General features: G+C 40.1%; 2 protein-coding genes and 1 long non-coding RNA gene across 9 annotated transcripts in view; all 3 read right to left on the bottom strand.

Moving 5' to 3' along the window:
* LOC147314192 (von Willebrand factor A domain-containing protein 5A-like) overlaps positions 1–10,319 on the bottom strand; it is a 34,815-nt gene extending 24,496 nt beyond the window's left edge. For 3 of the 6 annotated variants that reach the window (XM_086260953.1, XM_086260949.1, XM_086260948.1), the window contains exons 1-10: positions 10,195–10,319; positions 7,820–8,006; positions 7,609–7,656; positions 7,243–7,445; positions 6,931–7,153; positions 6,451–6,617; positions 6,253–6,367; positions 2,125–2,300; positions 1,956–2,044; positions 979–1,123 (exon numbers count right to left, since the gene is read on the bottom strand). In XM_086260953.1, coding sequence (XP_086117079.1) covers positions 979–1,123; positions 1,956–2,044; positions 2,125–2,300; positions 6,253–6,367; positions 6,451–6,617; positions 6,931–7,153; positions 7,243–7,445; positions 7,609–7,656; positions 7,820–7,850 — 1,197 coding nt within the window. In that variant the 5' untranslated portion in view covers positions 7,851–8,006; positions 10,195–10,319. Of the gene's footprint in view, positions 1–978; positions 1,124–1,955; positions 2,045–2,124; positions 2,301–6,252; positions 6,368–6,450; positions 6,618–6,930; positions 7,154–7,242; positions 7,446–7,608; positions 7,657–7,819; positions 8,007–9,388; positions 9,547–10,194 lie in introns of those variants that run through there. The other 3 variants (XM_086260950.1, XM_086260951.1, XM_086260954.1) reach the window with 3 other exon arrangements.
* A 2,798-nt stretch (positions 10,320–13,117) lies between these two features.
* LOC147314193 (uncharacterized) lies at positions 13,118–15,833 on the bottom strand. Of its 2 annotated transcripts, XR_015124601.1 has the most exons (6): positions 15,748–15,833; positions 15,051–15,664; positions 14,714–14,940; positions 14,546–14,602; positions 14,307–14,435; positions 13,118–14,223 (listed from the first exon to the last, which is right to left on the bottom strand). It is a non-coding gene; the product is annotated as an uncharacterized LOC147314193 (long non-coding RNA). The 2 variants fall into 2 exon arrangements; XR_015124600.1 differs by having other exon boundaries at positions 13,119–14,223; positions 14,714–15,664.
* A 97-nt stretch (positions 15,834–15,930) lies between these two features.
* On the bottom strand, positions 15,931–17,702 carry LOC147314194 (uncharacterized). Its single transcript, XM_086260947.1, has 3 exons — positions 17,508–17,702; positions 16,102–16,756; positions 15,931–15,990 (listed from the first exon to the last, which is right to left on the bottom strand). The coding sequence occupies exons 1-2, from the start codon at positions 17,581–17,583 to the stop codon at positions 16,146–16,148; spliced, it is 687 nt and encodes a 228-aa protein (XP_086117073.1). The 5' UTR covers positions 17,584–17,702; the 3' UTR covers positions 15,931–15,990; positions 16,102–16,145.
* Positions 17,703–19,390: the final 1,688 nt, after the last annotated feature.

The following is a 19,390-nucleotide window of genomic DNA, read 5'->3' on the forward strand; positions in this document are numbered from 1 at the left end:
GCTGCAGTTGTTCCAGAATGCTGCAGCTCGTCTTCTGACACGCACTAAAAGATGTGAACACATTTCCCCCGGTACTTGCCTCCCTTCATTGGCTCCCTGTCCGCTTCAGAATTAATTTAAAAATATTATTGTTGACTTACAAAGCCCTGAATGGACAGGCTCCCGGGTATTTGTCTGACCTCTTGCAGACTTATACCCCCCTTAGATCTCTTAGATCAAGTGATCTTTTGCTTTTAGCTGTACCAAGGTCGAGGCTGGTTCATAGAGGTGATCGAGCATTTGCAGTCGTAGCGCCTAAGCTGTGGAATAATTTACCCCTACACATCAGACAGGCTCATACTGTCAATCTTTTTAAATTTTATCTTAAAACGCATTTTTATTTACTGGTTTTTAATACAGCATGAGAGTTGTTTGTTAATTCATATTTAGTGTTTGCTTTTAATACTCTAAGTTGTTTTATTATGTATGTTGTATTCTTGTACAGCACTTTGGTCAACGCTCCTGTTGTAATTAAATGTGCTATATAAATAATTAAACTATTAAACCAGTCAGACATGACATTATGACCACGTGCCTAATGTTGTGCTGGTCCCTCTTTTGCTACCAAAATAGCCCTGACCCATCAAGGCATTGGGTGCACTAGATCCATGAAGGTGACGTGATATCTTTAAGATCCTTTAAGTCCTGTAAGTTGGAAGGTTGCGCCTCTGTGGATCGGACTTGTTTGTCCCACAAATGCTCAATTGGATTGAGATCTGTAAAATTTGGAGACCATATTTCACCCATATTTGCTTTGTGGCAGACCAGGAACACCCAACAATGGCTGCAGATATCATGGTGAATACATAATCAGTGTTATTTAATTTACCTATCAGTTAATTAATATAAACTCATACACTGTGTGTGTGTGTGTGTGTGTGTGTGTGTGTGTGTGTGTGTGTGTGTGTGTGTGTGTGTGTGTGTGTGTGTGTGTTTTACCTGTCTGGGCTGATTTTGAATGCAGGGTTGGCTGTAAATATGTTTGAGGGGCTCCAGGATCTCTGTTCCTCCAAGATCAGCCTCCATCTCCTTAACTTTCTTCAGAGCCTCCTCCATGGTCTTCTGGCTGTACTCCACACTCTTACTGCCATGAGATACACATAAGTGTCACAGTACTGGCTCTCTGACCCAGTGTTTGTGTTTCAGTTCTTGGTTTAATATTCTTTGATTGTTATTCCTGGTTTCGGTTATCTTTCGTTTGTGCTTAGTGATCTTAGTTCTTCCTCCCTTTGTACGTTTCTCGGTCTGTGTTTAGTCTCTGCCCCCGTGTTTTCTCTGTGCCTGTCCTAGTCCCAGGTCGCATGTCTAATCACCTTGTCTCCATGCTCCATGTCAGTGTATCCTGCTTTGCTTCCTGTGCCTTGTTATGTCGGATTAGCCCCTAGCTTCCCTCCCGTTTTCCCGTTCCCTCGTTACTCCCCGGTGTATATAAGCCCTGTATTTTTCTCTGTTAGTTGTCGTTTCCTCCGCATTACCTGCGTGTCATGTTTGTTATGTCGTGCACTCCCAGTTTAGGTCATTCTTCCTAGTTTGAGTTTTTGTTTTATTTCTAGTGCTCATATATTGTGTTTCTCAGTTTGCTTTTGCCAGCGAATAAAAGCTGCTGCCTTCAAGTTAAATACTCAATCTTAGAGTCCTGCGTTTGGGTCCAACCACTACCTGCCACACAGCAAACCTTGACAATAAGTGATTGATGGCTGTTTAGCACTGCCAAATTCTACATTGTAATTTAATGAGTTTCACTCATACACTTTCAAAACTGCCTTTGAGAACCATAACATAACAGCAGCTTACCTAAATGAGCTGTAAGTATTCTAGAAACGCATTATCTGGTGTAACTAGAGCAGATATCTTATTACACACTTTACACACAAGTGACATCATTGAAGCACAGTTTTATGGACTGAATCACTCACGAAAAGATGTGTTCATATCTGGACCCAAAACTGTAAATGTTGAAATAGCAGCCCATTGGTAAGCTCTTCAACAGGAGCAGCAGAGTGTCCTTCAGGGAAGAGGGAGAAGATGGTGAGGCCACTGTGTGAGAGGAACAATTTTATAACTCTAACACCACATCATAAATACCCTGGCACTGCTGATCCGAGATTCCCGCTGCTCAGTGTTATTGGTAGCACAGTCCATACTTCCAGATCGATCCACTAAGAACACAAACTCTCCACATGAAGCCATTGAAGACATCACAGACTGGGTGAACTCAGGGTACAGACTCACCATCACCACTGGATCACCCATCAGAGAACCTGAAACACATGAAAGGACAGAAAAATGTCAAGTTTACAATTTTTTATATACTCCAACTGTTGCAGTGTCAGCTTGGTAGTCTGTGTCTGTAAATTCAGTCAGGGTTTCCTGTTTTACTTTGAAGGTCCGTGTCTTATGTTAATGTGTCTGGTTTTGTCCCAGCTGTGTCTCTCCCTCCTGTCTTCCATTCCCTGATTGCCCCCTCTGTGTATGCAAGCCCTGTGTCTTCTCAATTATCCCATGCTGTGTGTTCCGTCTGTCTGCCTGCCAGTTTAGTTTCTGTATTCCCAGTTTAGCCAATTTTCTGTTTTTGTCATTTAGTAATAAATCTTTGTTTTTAAAGTCTGAACTTTTGGGTCCATCATTCCTCCTATCCTGCCTGCACACAGCCTTCACATGACACCAACATGTTTGTAGTTGTGGTTTATATTCACTTATCATGTGAATGATTGTCATTTGGCTTTTGACTTCCCGGGGGGGGGGGGGGTTTGAGGGTGAAATGAGAATGCAGTCATCTTTGGTGACATTATTTTTGACTTTCTAATTCACACATGGTCAAAATTATGCAAACAGGCTCAGATATGACCAGTTTAAGCATGATGTTACCACCACAGTGCTTGACAGCTGGTACATTGTTCTTATATTTGAAAGCCTCTCCTTCACTCTTGCAAATTTAAGTCAAATGTAAGGGGCTTTATTTTTGTTCCAGAAATGTAAAGTTTATGTTAGGGCTGGGCGATATGGCCTGAAATTCATATCGCGATATAATTTGAAGCAGTAATTTGTGCGGTAACAATATATATCACGATATATTATTTTCTTCTGTATTACGTATTTTCTACAGTATAAAGCACACTTAAAATCCTTTAATTTTCTCAAAAATCGAGAGTGTGCCTTATGTATGAATTCTGGTTGTGCTTACTGACCTCGACCGATTTTGGCGTGCAGAAATCTGTTAAAAAAAAGTTTTAATACAACTTTGGTAAACAGCACTGCTTGATGGATTGTCAGAGCATTATGCATTAGTGAGGAGCTTCGCGGAGTAATCTGGGTCCAAAACTCCGTCCCTTCAGGTCCCAAAGTCAAACGAATACTAAGAGTTAAAAACGGTCTAAATTCTTTCATCTTTAATTAAATCAACAGCATTGCTGTTTTATCGGGTGTAACAATTAAGTTTAACATCCAAGCATCCATGAAAACAGAAGTTATTAAATTTAACGGAGTTAAAAGTTAGCAGGAAGTTAGCTTGCTAGTTTCCACCTAAACATGACACACCATGTTCTGACTGAGAGATTTTTTAAACTAATTAGAATGTACAGCTCTGCTACCACTTCCAACATAAATGAAGACAGAAAACTAAACATCAGTGGCGTTTGTAGGGTTACTGAAGTTGGACTACCTGGTATATAATGTTGTGCTACGTGATTGCTAGAGACACAGCTATGTTAGCATAACATTAGCACAGTGAAGCTGGAGGATGGCCAACTTTTTATCCACTCGATAAAAGTTAACGTGAGAGATTCTGGTGGTTAGGGACAAATACAATCTCATAGCAGGATGCTATACACGGGTCAAACGTCAGTCAGGAGAACAACTGAGATTATTCATCCACAATACGAGGTTAGTTATTAATATACTGCAACAACATGGGAACAGAACAGCTGCGAGAGAATTCAACATTAATGAATCAATGTTACGGAAGTGGAGGAAGCGCAGTTTTTGGCTTTCCCCATATTTAAAAAGTGCTTCATCTCTTTGCTATGACTGTCGCCCGGCATAATTTGCAGATGATGATGGTTGTAGCCGCTGCGATAGTTTCGACCAAAACAGGCGCAGCTTGATGACATCATCAACATGCGCCATCTTGATAGAGATTTTGACTATATCACTCTATCATTGGCCAAATTTATATCGTTTCTATCATATATCGTTTATATCGCCCACCCCTAGTTTATGTTACAATTGAGAATTAGTGATACTTGTTCCTGAAGATCTCAACCAATTTCTTAAAATTAAGAGTTTGGGTCTTTCTTCGAACTTATTAAAGTGGTGACACATCCAAAAAAAAACTTTACATGTAGTTGTTTGAACCTAGAATTTGCAGGTGTTTCATTTATGCAAATCTAAAATTCTCCTCCTTAGATTGTCACTGACTTTTCTTTGATTTTTTCCCATTGTTATGATTATTGGTCAGGCCAATGAGTGGTGACGTAACAAATAACTTGATGAGAAAGAGTAACTACAGACGTGAACAAAATTGTTGGTACCCTTTGGTCAATGAAAGAAAAAACTCACAATGGTCACAGAAATAACTTTTATCTGACAAAAGTAATAATAAATAAAAATTCTATAAATCCTAACCAATGAAAGTCAGACATTGCTTTTCAACCATGCTTCAGCTGAATTAATTACAAAATGATGGTGCCCACAACTTAAGATTTTGTTGAACAACCTTTTGAGGCAATCACTGCAATCAAACGATTCCTGGAACTGTCAGTGAGACTTCTGCACCTCTCAGCAGGTATTTTGGCCCACTCCTCATCAGCAAACGGCTCCAGTTGTTTCTGGTTTGAAGGGCGCCTTTTCCAGACGGCATGTTTCAGCTCCTTCCAAAGATGCTCAATAGGATTGAGGTCAGGGCTCATAGAAGGCCACTTTAAAATAGTCCAATGTTTTCCTCTTAGCCATTCTTGGGTGTTTTTAGCTGTGTCTTTTGGGTCATTGTCCTGTTGTAAGACCCATGACCTGCGACTGAGACCAAGCTTTCTGACACTGGCCAGCACATTTCTCCCTAGAATCCATTGATAGTCTTGAGATATCATTGTACCCTGCACAGATTCAAGACACCCTGTGCCAGAGGCAGCAAAGCAGCCCCAGAACATAACCGAGCCTCCCCCATCTTTCACAGTTAGGACAGTGTTCTCTTCTTGATACGCTTCATTTTTCCGTCGGTGAACATAGAGCTGATGTGCCTTGGCAAAAAGTTCAATTTTTGTCTCATCTATCCACAGGACATTCTCCCAGAAACTTTGTGGCTTTGTCAAGTTTAAAGAAATCGCAGAACTTTAAGCACCACTCAGTAAAATATTTTAGTGATTGTATGTACTTAAGCTGTATGTACAGTGGTATGAAAGAGTGTTTGTCCCCTTCCTGAATTCACACTTGTCTCATATCTCAAATAAGGTCAGAGTTCATGATTTAACAATTTAAAAAAAAAAAAAAAAAAAAAAAAAACTGGTTAAAATGGCATTCACAGGAAAGTTCAAGGAGAAAACCACTGCTGACAAAAAACAACACAAAGCCTCACTGTGGTAAATGGAACCATGAATTCTACTAAAACATCCTGAAGGAGAACGTCTGGACATCTGTTCGTGACCTCAAACTGGACAATGATCCAAAACACAACAGCAAGTCCACCTGTGAATGGCTTAAGGAAAAAAAATGAAGACTTTGGAGTGGCTTAGTTAAAGTCCTGACCTAAATCTGATTGAGATGCCGTGACATGACCTTAAAAAGTCAGTCAATCACTTTATCACACAGGGCGATGTAGGTTTGGGTTTTTTCCCTTTCATATAAAACACGTTTATTTAGAAACTATATTTTTTGTTTACTTCTGTTGTCTTTGTCTAATATTTCAATTAGTTTGATGACCTGAAAGTGTGACAATCTAAAAAATCTAAAAAGGGAAATCAGGAAGAGGGCAAACACTTTTTTAGACCACTGTAAACTTTGAACCATGTATGAATTAGAGAAAATCCAAAATACATTCAAACTTATGCAAGCTTAACAATTCTTTTTTTTCCAAATTCATTAAAGATCTATGCTGGACAATAAATCCACTCATACCCACAACAAGTGTAAATTTCTGATCACAACAATAACTCTTGAGCTGAAGAATAAAATAATGATATTTTTTACTAAAAAGCTAATAACAACACTAATGTTACTCACCCAGCTCAGCAGAGGCCTGTCCTGCCTCCACCACAGCAGTGGGCTGGTGGGCGTCTTTGTAATAAATCAGCAGTTCAACATCTCTGTCAAACTTGTGTCCTGCAGCCAGCTTGACCTGCACACCACAAACACATTCATATTTATTCATCAGTAACAAGTAACAACCACACACAGCAGACACATCAGCACTCTACCTACCGTGGCCTGGGTTTGATCAGTGTTGAGGTACTGCAGAGGGTCCAGGGAACAGTTGGACTCTACTTTAGAGATTGGACGAGGAGAGGACACTCGGGCAGAAAAAGACAGACTGTAGGGCACCAGAGAGGCTGGAACAGAAGTTACCTGGACACCTGCACCTTCACTACCTGCACACAGCATCAGGTAAAATATGCTGTAATTAATGAGGCTGCTTACACTGAAATCCTTTACGTTACTAAGAACCTCAAAACAGTTACCTGTGCTTTATACTCTAAATGCTTCAATAATACAGAGAAACCCCAACATGACCCAATATGAGCAATAATTTGGCAACAGTGAGAATGAAAAACGGACTTTCAACAGAAAACCTCCAACAGAACCAGTTTCAACCATCTGCCATGACTCGTTGGTGTTGTGGTTTTTCATTTTCAAAAGTGTCATTGAAGCATTTCTGGTCCAAGTATTCTGAAGTTGTCCTACCCTGAGGTTGGTATCGAGGGTTGAGCACAGCAGGCAGACAGAACCTCAGACCATCATCAGCCTGCACAGCCAGCTCAGTGACGTACTCCAACCTGATGGAGGCGCTCTCTGCTGGAGGCAGACTGCCCACACTCAGAGAGAATATATCTGGACTCCCATCACTCTCCTCCAATAGGAAGGCCTGCTGACCGGAGCTCAGAGCATCATCATACTCCTCACGAGCCTGAAGCACAGGTGATGCATGTCAGTGACATTCACTGTGTTTATTTTGAAGCTCACTTATAATCAGGTTATATTTACTGTCCAGCTCACCTTCTGTTTCTCCTTCACCTCAGCTACAATCTGCGTCTGTCCAATCTGAGCACTGAAATGACAGACAGCAGCATCTCCAGGCAGAGGGAAGACAAAAACAGCCTCTAATGGTTTGTCCTCCTTGTTCTCGTAGTTCAGAGTGGAGACCACTGTAGCCACATGGTCCCTCACCTCCAGCTCCACCTCAATGCTCTTCAGAGGAACTGACAGACAAACAGAATTGTGATACAAACACAGCCCATATATTCTAGTGAAAAATGTTACATTTTAGCCACATGAAACTGTTATAAGAAATAAGCATACATGAAGATTTTAATAATGAAGTGAGGTTCTGGTGAATACAGTCTCTTTATTTTCTATCAGTACCTGGTTCTTTCTCGAATGTTAGCAGACCACAACAGTTCATCATCGCACCTGTGAAACAAAAACATTTAAGGAAATGGTGATGCAAACACTTTTATAGCTGCTGTACAATCTTGCCTGTGAAACTCATCAGATAATGTAATCACATCAATGAATGTGGTTATCTTTACTATTCATATAATAATATTATTACTATTATTACTACTATCCTCACAGGAAGAATGTCCTAGGTTTGAATCCACCATCTGGCCAGGGCCCTTGTGATTGAGTTTGCATTCTCTCCTGTCTGCGTGGGTTCTCAACAGCTTCGTCCCACAAGAAGACAACCAGTTAGTGGGGTTAGGTTAGTCAGTGTCAGTGATTATCTGCAGCCCTGCGACAAACCTGCGAGGTGTCATAATCTGAATTGGATACGCGAGAGAGAAGAGATGGACGGATCGATGGATTAGTCTCGTTAGTAGTAATTCTGATTCAGTAAAAGGACTAGATGTTGTAGTTAGGGTTGCCAACTCCCTGAAAAATAAATAAGGGACACCTCGTGGCCAGGGCCGGGCGACCCAGTTGTCTTCACCCTTCCCAGTGTGGTGAATTTTCTAGCTCTTTTTTTGTGTGTGAAATTATTTTTTTTAACCCTTTGACTTGAATTTGATTTAAGTAGATGTGTATTCTTTGTGATATGAACACATGTGAAACAAATGATCATTTAGCCATTTATTTTTAGCTCAAAATGACAACATTAACACAATAAAACAGGTCTCCTTCTTAAACAGAAGCCTGTCATGCTTAACTTTTGAGAATATAAGTAAATCTTTCTTTAAAAGAACTCTGTCCTGCTTAACTTAAAATAATAGAAAACAATAGAAAGAAAAATATTCTTGTAACAGTGCACATTTAGTGCATTTAGTACAATTGGCTTCAGCTGAGGTATTATTTCAGCTTTTCTAATGCTAATCAGCTGCTCCCGTTTGAAAACCCGCTTGTTCCCATGATTACGCATCTTAACTCATCATCATTATTCATCTATGTATTACTTTTATGTATTAGTCATCTATTTGTTGTAATCATCTATCCTTGCAGTCGTTTATTACACAAAATAAATTATATTATCACACTTCTGGCCACATAGCGCTGATATTCACTGCACATGCCCATATTAACTTTTTCCAGCCAGGTGTTTTCCTTTTCTCATTCTTCCCTTTCTCTGAGGGGAACAAACATTGCTGCTCTAATGCTGGGCTCACACTGTGCGGTTTTAGGCCCATTTTGAGCCGATTTTTGAGTGATCGGACCGATTTTGGCCTTCATCGTGCGTCGTGTAGTATACGTGGGGTAACGAGAAGTGATTAACACCTCACGACCAGCTCCCGATCATCAATCGCTCGTGAGCCGCTCACACTGCTCGCGCGCAAACACGTAAACGCCGTGAAAAAGACGGAGCAGCACGGCTGTGCAGCGTGTGATCTGGACACAAGCGATGGAGGCACTTGTAGAACTTTGAAAAGCTCATCCGAGCCTTTTCGATGTGGCCTCACAAAATTATCACGACCACAACAACCGTGAAAATAGTTGGATCTACATCGCTGCTAAATCACAGCTGCCTGATCATGTTTTTCATTAGCAATTTAGCAAAGTTGATGGTGGTGGCGTGTCTGTGTGAGTGAGAGACAGAGAGAGCGAGCGACAGATTTTCTGTTATAACCTTCATTTTATGGAGGCACAGTGTGAGCACTCAGGTCGCATCAGAGCATCGGGCGGTATAGTGTGAGAGTACATCGTGATCTACCAACTTCTAACCCCTGCGAGTCAATCGTGCAGTTTGAGCAGGAGCTGAATAACGCGACTGAAAAAAATCGCACAGTGTCTGCCCAGCTTTAGGTGTACTGTCGTCCGAGACTTGCACCGCAGTGACGGCATTTGTTTCCCTGTTGGCCATGCTTCTTGTTGTGGTCATCTGTTGTCTTCCGGTATTTTCTCCGTAAGCGACCTTTCCTCGACCAATGAGATGAGCGGTAATCTGAATTGTCATACTCGAATTGTCATAAGTGTGCTGTCAGCTCATTGGTCACAAAGCAGGAGAGGGGCTGGGAATTATGTTTTCAAACAAAGCGTTAATTCCATAAACATTTATAGACTACTTTTGATTCTCACTATATTACGGGACAAAGTGCGTCCCTTATTAGCTCAATACGGGACGTGTACTTTTGTTTCTAAATACGGGACGATTCCGTATTTTAAGGGACGGTTGGCAACCCTAGTTGTAGTCCCTGATAATGCTAGACTGCTAGATAGGTACTAGATTGGACATAGTGCTGGTGATGGTGGTGATAGTGATGATCACTATTATTCTTATGGATACGGCTGACAGTGCGACCAGTGTCACGCCCCTCCAACCATGACTTTCACTTTCCTGTGGTCGGAGTTTAAAAACAGCACAAATGTCTCATCACCACATGGATCTATTTCATTTTATAACAGAAACACAGCTCGTACAACTTCACGTGACAGCATCCAGATTGTTGTCATACATGTTAAAGTTGTCATGTCAGTGAGCTGTTGAGCTGCTTAAACAAACGCACACTGGGAACTTACCTCTAAGAACAGACTGTAAGAGCTGTGTCGCTTCACTGGAGTCCTGTCTTGTAAATACGTGGAGAATATTCTGCAAACATGAAGCGCTTCGGCCCACACAGCGACTTTCCCGAAACAGGAAGACTTGCGGGTGTGCTCGATTCGTTAATAAGACAGCACCGAGTGGGTGGAGCTTTACGCTGCCTCTGATGTCTCTCTTTTTTTATATATCGTTAGCTTCATAGCATAAGTGCCTAAGTCATTGACTTAGGCAATTATGCTATGAAGCTAACGATATGTATCTGAAACGCTGGAAACTCTCGCACTTGTAAAATTATACTGTATTTGTATTTTGCTGTTCTCAAACAAACAAAAAAACGCTGCATCTACCAGAATGGAACAAGCAACACAGTTTTCATTCAAGTCACATCCAGTCTAATCACAGTCATTTCCTTTTGGTGATGAGTGTATGATGATGGGTAGATGTATTATCTATTATGTTAAAGCTGAAGCTTTGGACTGTATCGCTTTCATCTGACACCAAATCTATCCCCATCAATACATATTTTTTCCTTCATAGTGCACCCGTCTTGGATCTGATAGAACAGGCAATATCAAGATATGAGGCTGTGTTTTTTTCTTTCTATTTTATGCTATGGTTTAATTTTGTTGATGGCATAGGTTCCTGTGGGTTAACTTTTCAGTTATATCTGTCCATATGAGGTATGAGTGCTTCAGATTATCGACTCGTGCAGAAAAATGATCAAATTGAGCTATTCTTGTAAAGTGGATGGTTTATAGTGTGTTCAAGAGCGAGTCAACACAGCACTATTCCCTAAATGTTTTCTCTTAAAGACAAAAATGCAGTGAACCAAGTCTTGCTGTTTGAAAGCGTTAGAAAGCAGCTGAGACAGTAAACATAGTTCCATTTTTAGATTGTGTTTTACATATTCTTTAGAAAATGAAGGATCGTGTGCTGTTGTGGGACCTTTAAGGAACGATCAGCAAACATTAGCAGAATACAAGCATTTTATTGACAAAACTGCCTAGAAGCTGGAATGAACCTGTTATATTAAGTGTTTGGTTCCTTTCACTGTCTCATGAGCCTCCTGAACTGAAGAAAGTGGAATGACTCCTGAAATTGGCTTTGGTTTGCGAAACAAGTCAAAAGTCACAAAGTATGAACATCATCACCATCTAGTGGCAGAGAAAAAGAATGGGCACGCACACACACAGTAGCTGTCCAATCTTTACTGTGTATTATGAGTATTCTACGGTGGCCCTGAGAGGCCAAACGGACTGCAACTTCAGAAAACACTTGCAAAAAGAAAAACGCTGCAAAAGCACAGAGGTTTATTCGGAGGTTTATTCCCAATTTCTCAACCTTGGCAGCCCCTCTTACAGATCTCACGAGAAAACACTTCTAAAGTGATGTGGAATGATGACTGTGAACATGCCTTCCAATCTTTAAAAAGGCAGATTTCTGAAGCCCCTGTTTTGCAAAGCCCTGATTTTTCCAAACCATTTGTTGGTAAATGCCTCTAATGTTGGACTTGGAGCAGTACTGGCTCAGGGAGAAGCTGGTGAAGCTTTTCTTAAGTAAAAAGCTGTTTGACAGGGAGACAAAATATTCAACAGTAGAAAAAGGACTGGCAATCAAGTGGGCAATTGATTCGTTGAAATATTATTTCCTTGGAAGAGAATTTATTCTTCAGACAGATCACAGACCCCTGGTGTGGATGCACTCCAAGCAACATCAAAATGCGAGCATACTGCGCTGGTGCCTAGCCCTCCAGCCATACCAGTTCTGATGTTTCCCTCACGACACCTCTCTGCGTAACATTCTACAAAAGCAGCTGTACATGCCCACTCCATTTTTGATGTACCCTCCTATGATGATGAGCCTGTTCCAATACAGACTACAAAACAGAGCGAGGCATCTAAGCTTGAAAGGAGAGTGGATGAGGTTGCAAAGCAAGTAGAAACTGAGCCAAAGGTCCAAGAATCCTCCTCCTGTCAGTGAGCTTAGTGCAGCGTTAAAACAGAGACAAGAAGAAAATGTTAAACTTCAAAATAAGAAAAATGAGTTGCCTAAGCTACTGAGAGCTCGCTCAGAACTAAAAATGTTAAAGAAAATAACAGTGATGGCAAAGATTACTTAATGGCAAGAAATGGCAGTGCCAGGAGACCTGTTAAGGTTCCCTCTATGCCAAAAGTGTGATTCTCCTTTAGATGTGGTGAAGAAGCCTATTACTGCTCGATGTCCAAATGAACCTAACCAGAAAAATGTTGAGTTATTATATTATATATAATTAAAATGTTAATTCATTTAAAACCAACTCATTCATTTTTAGGAAAAATTAATTATTATTTTTTTCCATGTTTACTGTGATGCACTGCATGATGAATTTATTTCATCCGTCAACCTCACCCATCAGAGTTAGGGGGCGGGACTAACAATGAAACGGTTAAAACGCTGCTTTAGTCCAGAGTCGATTCCTTTAGATGGCATCTCTCAGTACCAAGTAAAGAGATCGTACATGCATACTTGCTAGTTCTTATTTGGCACGTTCGCTCACGAGTCCAGACTTCTGTAGATGAGAGGACACAGCAGACAGGGAGACGGCAGCATCATCTGCCCTTCACTGTGTACTTAAACAACTACCACAGACCTTGCACGGCACAAGAAAGACTGAGTGGACCGACAGTAACAAGTATTAATAACAAAGTTGGCCATCAGATTTCTTGCAGTGATGTAATAAATGATTTTTCCTCTAAAAAAGCTGGAAAACCAAAATGTTAAGAGGAGGATGGAGTATTGAGGAAAAACAAAAGTCAAATGTTTGGATTCCAATCATTCATTTTCAAATGTAGTTCTTCCTGTTTTTACCAAAGAGTTTACACAGTTTTACAGTTTTCAGAACAGATTATTCTACTTAATTATTCGACCCTTATTGCACCTACCTCTATGAATTTACAGTACTGAAGCATTTCTCTGATATTTTTTGTGTTTTATTTAGTAGTTAGAACTTAAAACATATGAACTAGGTACTGTTTTATTTAAGGGATTTTTTCTTTGTTGTTGCACATTGCTCTTACAGTTTATTTAAAACCAGAAATAATAAAGCAGTTGACGTGTTTCAGGCTGTGACTTTTAGTATCTGTTGGTACTTCATCACTTTGAATAAGTGTAAGTCAACACCAGGCCACGCTTTCAGTCTTTCCATTAAACAAATGAACAACAATCCATTATTTTCACCATTAAACAGTAAAATATGCTTCTTGACTCCTTGATGCAGGTGCCCACCTACGACCTGGTTTATTAATACTAAGCTAAAGAGGAAAGCAACTCACTGTAGTTCTCACAGCTCAGGACAAGCAGACACCTGATGTTGAGTGACTGAATGGAACTAAAACAAGAATTCATAATTATGTTTGTCTGCCATGAACACGTGATGATAAAACTCTGCATATGCAGTCAGGAGACTGATGACCTGTGAAATGAGCTGTTAGAAATGTGCAGATATGTGTAAACAGTGATCAGCATTTAACATCCAGGATGGAGCAAAACTTCTGACCTGCATGTATGAGAACCTTTAATCACATCATCTTTGTAGCGAAATAGCTGATGACTCATTAAACGTTTCCATGTAATTTATCCACAGTGAAAAATATTCACTTTGCTTGATCTGAAAATCACGTGTTCATTTCATTAGACACTAGCAATACTATTAAACTGGACCTTATCATTCTCATATAGCACTAAATGTGAAACTGAGTCATATCATAACAATCTATATATGTAATATGTGTTTGCCTGAATCTTCCAGCACAAACAGAAAGAGGAGCTGTTGTCTGAGTATCAATGCAAATACACACCAGAAATCGTTCAGTAAAGACAAATTTAATAAATGAAATCTGGTGAGAGGGCCTTTGATGTTTCTCTTTGGATCATCCTTCCATCCATTTCTTCAGCTTATCCAATTCAAGATTGGAGCCATCCCAGCTGTTATGGGGCCAGAGGCAGGAGTACAACCTGGACAGGTCAGTCTAACACAGAGAAACAGACAACTATTCACACTCACATTCAACCTAACTGCATCTCTCTGGACTGTGGGATGAAGCTGGAGTACCTGGAGGGAACCACAAAGGCGCCAGGACTGTCTTCTCTCAGGTGACGGCCGTTCACGCTGCTCTGAAGACCCTCAGTTGTCTTTGGATCATCCTGTTGTTTGTCTCCCAGTGTCGTTGCTGCTCCTCTCCTTTCAAAGACAAACACCAAATAACACCAAATGAGAGTGAATCACTTCAGAACAACGGGAACACTCCTGGTTATTGTGAGCAAACGTCATAACAAGATGAATATATTTACCATTTTACTGAGGGAACATCTTCTGTGTGGAGTTTCTTCTCATCTTGGCTCTTTTTCCTGACATTTAGAAACAAGAGGCAGAAAAGAAAGAATAAAAGTTAAAACCTCAACGATTTTTTAATGTTTGGGATATTTTAGAAACAAACGTAAACACTATTTACTACTTACCACTTTGTTCATTCTTGCTGACGTTCACTCTCCTCATCTTCTCTCTAAAGGACAAATGACAGTAAAGAGGGAATCGTTTTAGTAACTTTATCAACCAGGTGAGCAGAATTTTAGATATTTATCAATATTCTGATTAAAAGCAGAGTGAATACTTATCTTTTTACGAGAAAGGGTTCAATCCGTCCTGTCTTAGGTCTTAATGTCACCTTGTCTCCTCTCTGTTTTCTCTGAAAAACAAAAGACAAATGGGAAGAAAAAAATTAGTAAATGATTTCAGCAACTAGAGGAAGTGTTCACTGAGGAGGAGCTGTCATAATAATATAAAATCAATATGTACTTATCTTTTTTTTAATGAGAGTTTACAGAGCACGCTGGCTTCGCTCCTCCCTCCGCTCCTCTCTGAAAGTTACCTGGATAAAGGATAATAACAATTAATAGCATCATCAAAACAGACAAACCTGAAAGAATTGCTGATCAGAGTTGTGACAGAGTCGCAGGTTAGATGGATGTATACTTATCTTTCACAATGAGAGCGTTTGCATCTTCCTTTAGAGAGAAGATGAGGAGAGTGAACGTCAGCAAGAATGAACAAAGTGGTAAGTAGTAAATAGTGTTTACGGTTGTTTCTAAAATATCCCAAACATTAAAAAATCGTTGAGGTTTTAACTTTTATTCTTTCTTTTCTGCCTCTTGTTTCTAAATGTCAGGAAAAAGAGCCAAGATGAGAAGAAACTCCACACAGAAGATGTTCCCTCAGTAAAATGGTAAATATATGTGTACTTTGTACTTTAAATGTGTAAAATGAGTTCTTATCTTTTTTTTGTGAGAGGGCCTTTAATGTTTCTCTTTGGATCATCCTTCCATCCATTTCTTCAGCTTATCCAATTCAAGATTGGAGCCATCCCAGCTGTTATGGGGCCAGAGGCAGGAGTACAACCTGGACAGGTCAGTCTAACACAGAGAAACAGACAACTATTCACACTCACATTCAACCTAACTGCATCTCTCTGGACTGTGGGATGAAGCTGGAGTACCTGGAGGGAACCACAAAGGCGCCAGGACTGTCTTGCTCTCAGGTGACGGCCGTTCACGCTGCTCTGAAGACCCTCAGTTGTCTTTGGATGAAATAACACCAAATGAGAGTGAATCACTTCAGAAACACAGGAACACTCCTGGTTATTGTGAGCAAACGTCATAACAAGATGAATATATTTACCATTTTACTGAGGGAAAATCTTCTGTGTGGAGTTTCTTCGCAGCGTGACTCTTTTTCCTGACTTTTAGAAACAAGAGGCAGAAAAGAAAGAATAAAAGTTAAAACCTCGACGATTTTCAAATATTTTAGGACATTATTTTAGAAACAACCTTAAGCACTATTTACTACTTACCACTTTGTTCAGGCTTGCTGACGTTCGACATGCTTCACTGTATATTATAATCTCAAGCGCTTCCTTGCTGGACTCGGGCTCCGGATGCTGCTCTCTTCCTCCGGAGCCTTCCTCTTAGCACGCTTTGCCGACATATTTAGAAAACGGCAGAGCACCGAAGTGAGAACTCTGCCGTCCGCGCTGTAGTCTGTTATTCTCCAGCGGTTCGTCATCTCAGTGTCCTCTGTTCGGTAAACAGTGGAGATGACTCTGGTGACGAGGAGGCCGTCGACAGTCAAGGTGCCGACACGGTTCCTCCGATCTGCCTTCAGCACAGCAAGATCCGCTTTCTCTGGAAGAACTGGAGTCAGGAAGCGTGGATGAGAGCTGGAGCCCGCAGGCGGCAGCATCATGCCAGCTGGTGAGTCCGTAGGAGGAGAAGGAGTGGTGTTCTCTCTCTGGCTCTGCCTCACATGGACAAATGGTGTCGTCACCTGGTCCCGATGGAACAATCCTTTAAAAGGTATGTAAGGAAAGTCCTTGGACCCCGTCACCAGGTTATGGTAAAGAGTGAGGACCAGGTGGGACATGGAGTCCAGTTGGCTGCTGCTCAGTTCACGGTTCCTCAAGTTAATGACGACCATCTGAGGAGCAGTGATTGGACTCACCAGCTCAGCTACGAGAAAGCAAAGCATGCGTGTACGTTAATCATGTGATCACACAAACTAAAGCCTGAATTTAAATTGTCCAGACATGGCTTTACATCATCATAAGCTCTTCCACACACAAACAGTAAGAAGCTCCCAGCAGAACTCATTGTTTATGAAAGCCTTCACCTTTTTTGGTAAAAGTTTTCATGCAGTGTAAGGCTGCATGGACTTTCACTGAGGTTTTAATACGCATTCACATTAAGGAGTAATATCTTCATATTAGTTGAGCATCGATATTTTGAGAATAAAGCAGCTACATTTAGGTGAGAAACCTCCCACCTCCTTATTGCAGGCACACACTGTTTCAATCTCAAACTCATCCAGCGACTCTGTGAACTTTTAAAACTCCATTCTCCAGCTTTATAAAATTCACAATTTATGAAACTTTCACGTATAACTCAGCGCCAGCAGCCCAAACATGTCAACTCAAACCCTCTACATGCAACAACGGCCGCGCGCTGACGTCAGCGTCCTCCAATGCCTTACGTCGTTTCCAGGGCGCGTGCATTCAATTGTTTTTTTTTCCAGCGATTTAAAAAAAAACATGGCGCCATCTTTATAGTGTACTGGCACATGTTAAAATTGATGTTACTCAAGTATGAAACATCTCATCCTAAACGTTAACACTCATGAAGTCCTACTTCCAAACAATAAAAGACAAAAATCTAAGTTGTATTTGTTTGCTAGCACTCTGACATATTAGCCTGCTGTACTCACCATAGCGTTGATCTAACACCTCGTCAATAAAAAGGGAGAACAGGTGCATCTCGCGACTGAAGTTTGTAGAAGTCATTTTGCAAATCCTTCTTGAAGATTTTCAAACGTTGGCTGTAGTTTGAAAAATCCGAGTTTTCACAGCACTAGTGGGAAAAAGCTCCTGTTTGCGCTCAAACGTGAAACCCGAATTCCAATTTTGCCTCCTGCTTTTATACCTGCACTCAAACACGTCATCATCACCATGACTCCCAGTGCCACCGAAAATCAATTTTATTTATTTAAAATAAAGTTCGTCTAATTATCATAGCTTTTTCAAAAATATATATATTTCTCATTTTATTTTACTGTTTTATTCATCCTTTATAAAAAATATGTTGCCAAACTTTGTCGTTTTAATTCTTTAAAAAAATCATTAATTCACCAGTTTACAAAAATGAAGATCGATATCTGAAATTTAAATTAATAAATAAATAATTACAATTGATAATGGATTTTTAGCATTAAAGAATAGTTTTTCAATGCGCTTTAAATGTTATCAGAGCCGATGTTGTGCCAAAAAGTGATCGCAGTCCAAAAAGTGATTTACGGTATTGAAACGTTTGTGTCATGACATTTGTAAACAGTTGATGTTTAAGGTGCAGTTCACGTGGAAGCCAGAGGATGGTGGTGTTGTGCGCATAATACAAAGTGATGGCGAAACCTAAAAGACGGTGTCATGTCTGCTCCCTGAAGCAATCTCATAACAGTTTCAATCTATTTCAAGCCAGTTAGCACATTTCTGTTATGAAGTTTAATAATTTTTGGCAGTAAACTTTTAAATCCTTTTATTATGAATATCACGTTTTCAGATTTTCAAGAGAGACCAGACCAATAGGGCAGCAGAAATCATAAAAATAAATAAATAAATAAATAAGAGTTTTATAAAGATTAAAACAGTAAAAAAAAAAAAAGAGAGAGAGACTGGAATGATTATGATGTATAACACAGAATATGTACAATAACAGAGTTATAAACACGAAAACACGTGATACTTTTTATTTCATCTATAACCTCTATGCAAATTTTGTTGACTGCAAAGTGTTTATGAATATGTTTTTAAAAGCTGGTTATCTGACTGTCAGTTAATAGCAATTAAAAAGAAAGCTGATTTTTATTATTCCTAAATGGAAAAAGTCCATTATGAATTTTTGTTATGAATTTCATTTATCAATCCACCTCCTCACTGCTCTTTCCCGGTGCAGCAGCCAGACCTGGATCAAGCAGCCAGATGGCTTCTGGAGGAAGACTAACTGCAATAAAGGGTCTCTGGGAGGCTGCTCAGGCACAGCAGCTGAAAAATCAAAGATGAAATAAAAACTGGACCTGATCATGGTGCTGCATGAGACAAAAAGTCTAGATGATAAACCAGTGTATGAATTGGTAACACTGCTTATGATGATCATGTTTAGGTGGAAACTAGCGAGCTAACTTACTGCAAAACTCTAACTCAGTTAAATTGAATAAACTCTGTTTTCATGGATGCCTGGATGTTAAACTTAATTGTTAAACCCGGTAAAACAGCAACGCTGATCATTTTATTAAAGAAGAAAGAAGTTAGACCGTTTTTAGCTCTCAGTGATCCCTCAGTGTTCGTTTGACTTTGGGACCTGAAATATGGCAGCTTTTCACTTACACATTTTTGAACCACTCATTCATAGAAATAGTTTCCAGTCAAAGATCTGGAGGAGGACATATTTGTTTAGAACTCTTAAATATGTCGAAGAAGCTCCTTTAAGCAATTACTTTGGTTTTCCTCCACCTCCAAACAAATGTCAGAAGGAGTCTGAACCACAAAAGAAGCACGTATTCTCGTAAAAGTGGTTGCAGGAGGTGAGCTGGCTTCA

The sequence above is a fragment of the Aulonocara sp. 'chitande type north' Nkhata Bay genome, linkage group LG14, assembly GCF_057382095.1.
Source record: "Aulonocara sp. 'chitande type north' Nkhata Bay isolate Kocher_YH1m ecotype deep benthic linkage group LG14, A_spYH_male_GT1.1, whole genome shotgun sequence".
In the NCBI taxonomy this organism is placed as follows: Eukaryota; Metazoa; Chordata; class Actinopteri; order Cichliformes; family Cichlidae; genus Aulonocara; species Aulonocara sp. 'chitande type north' Nkhata Bay.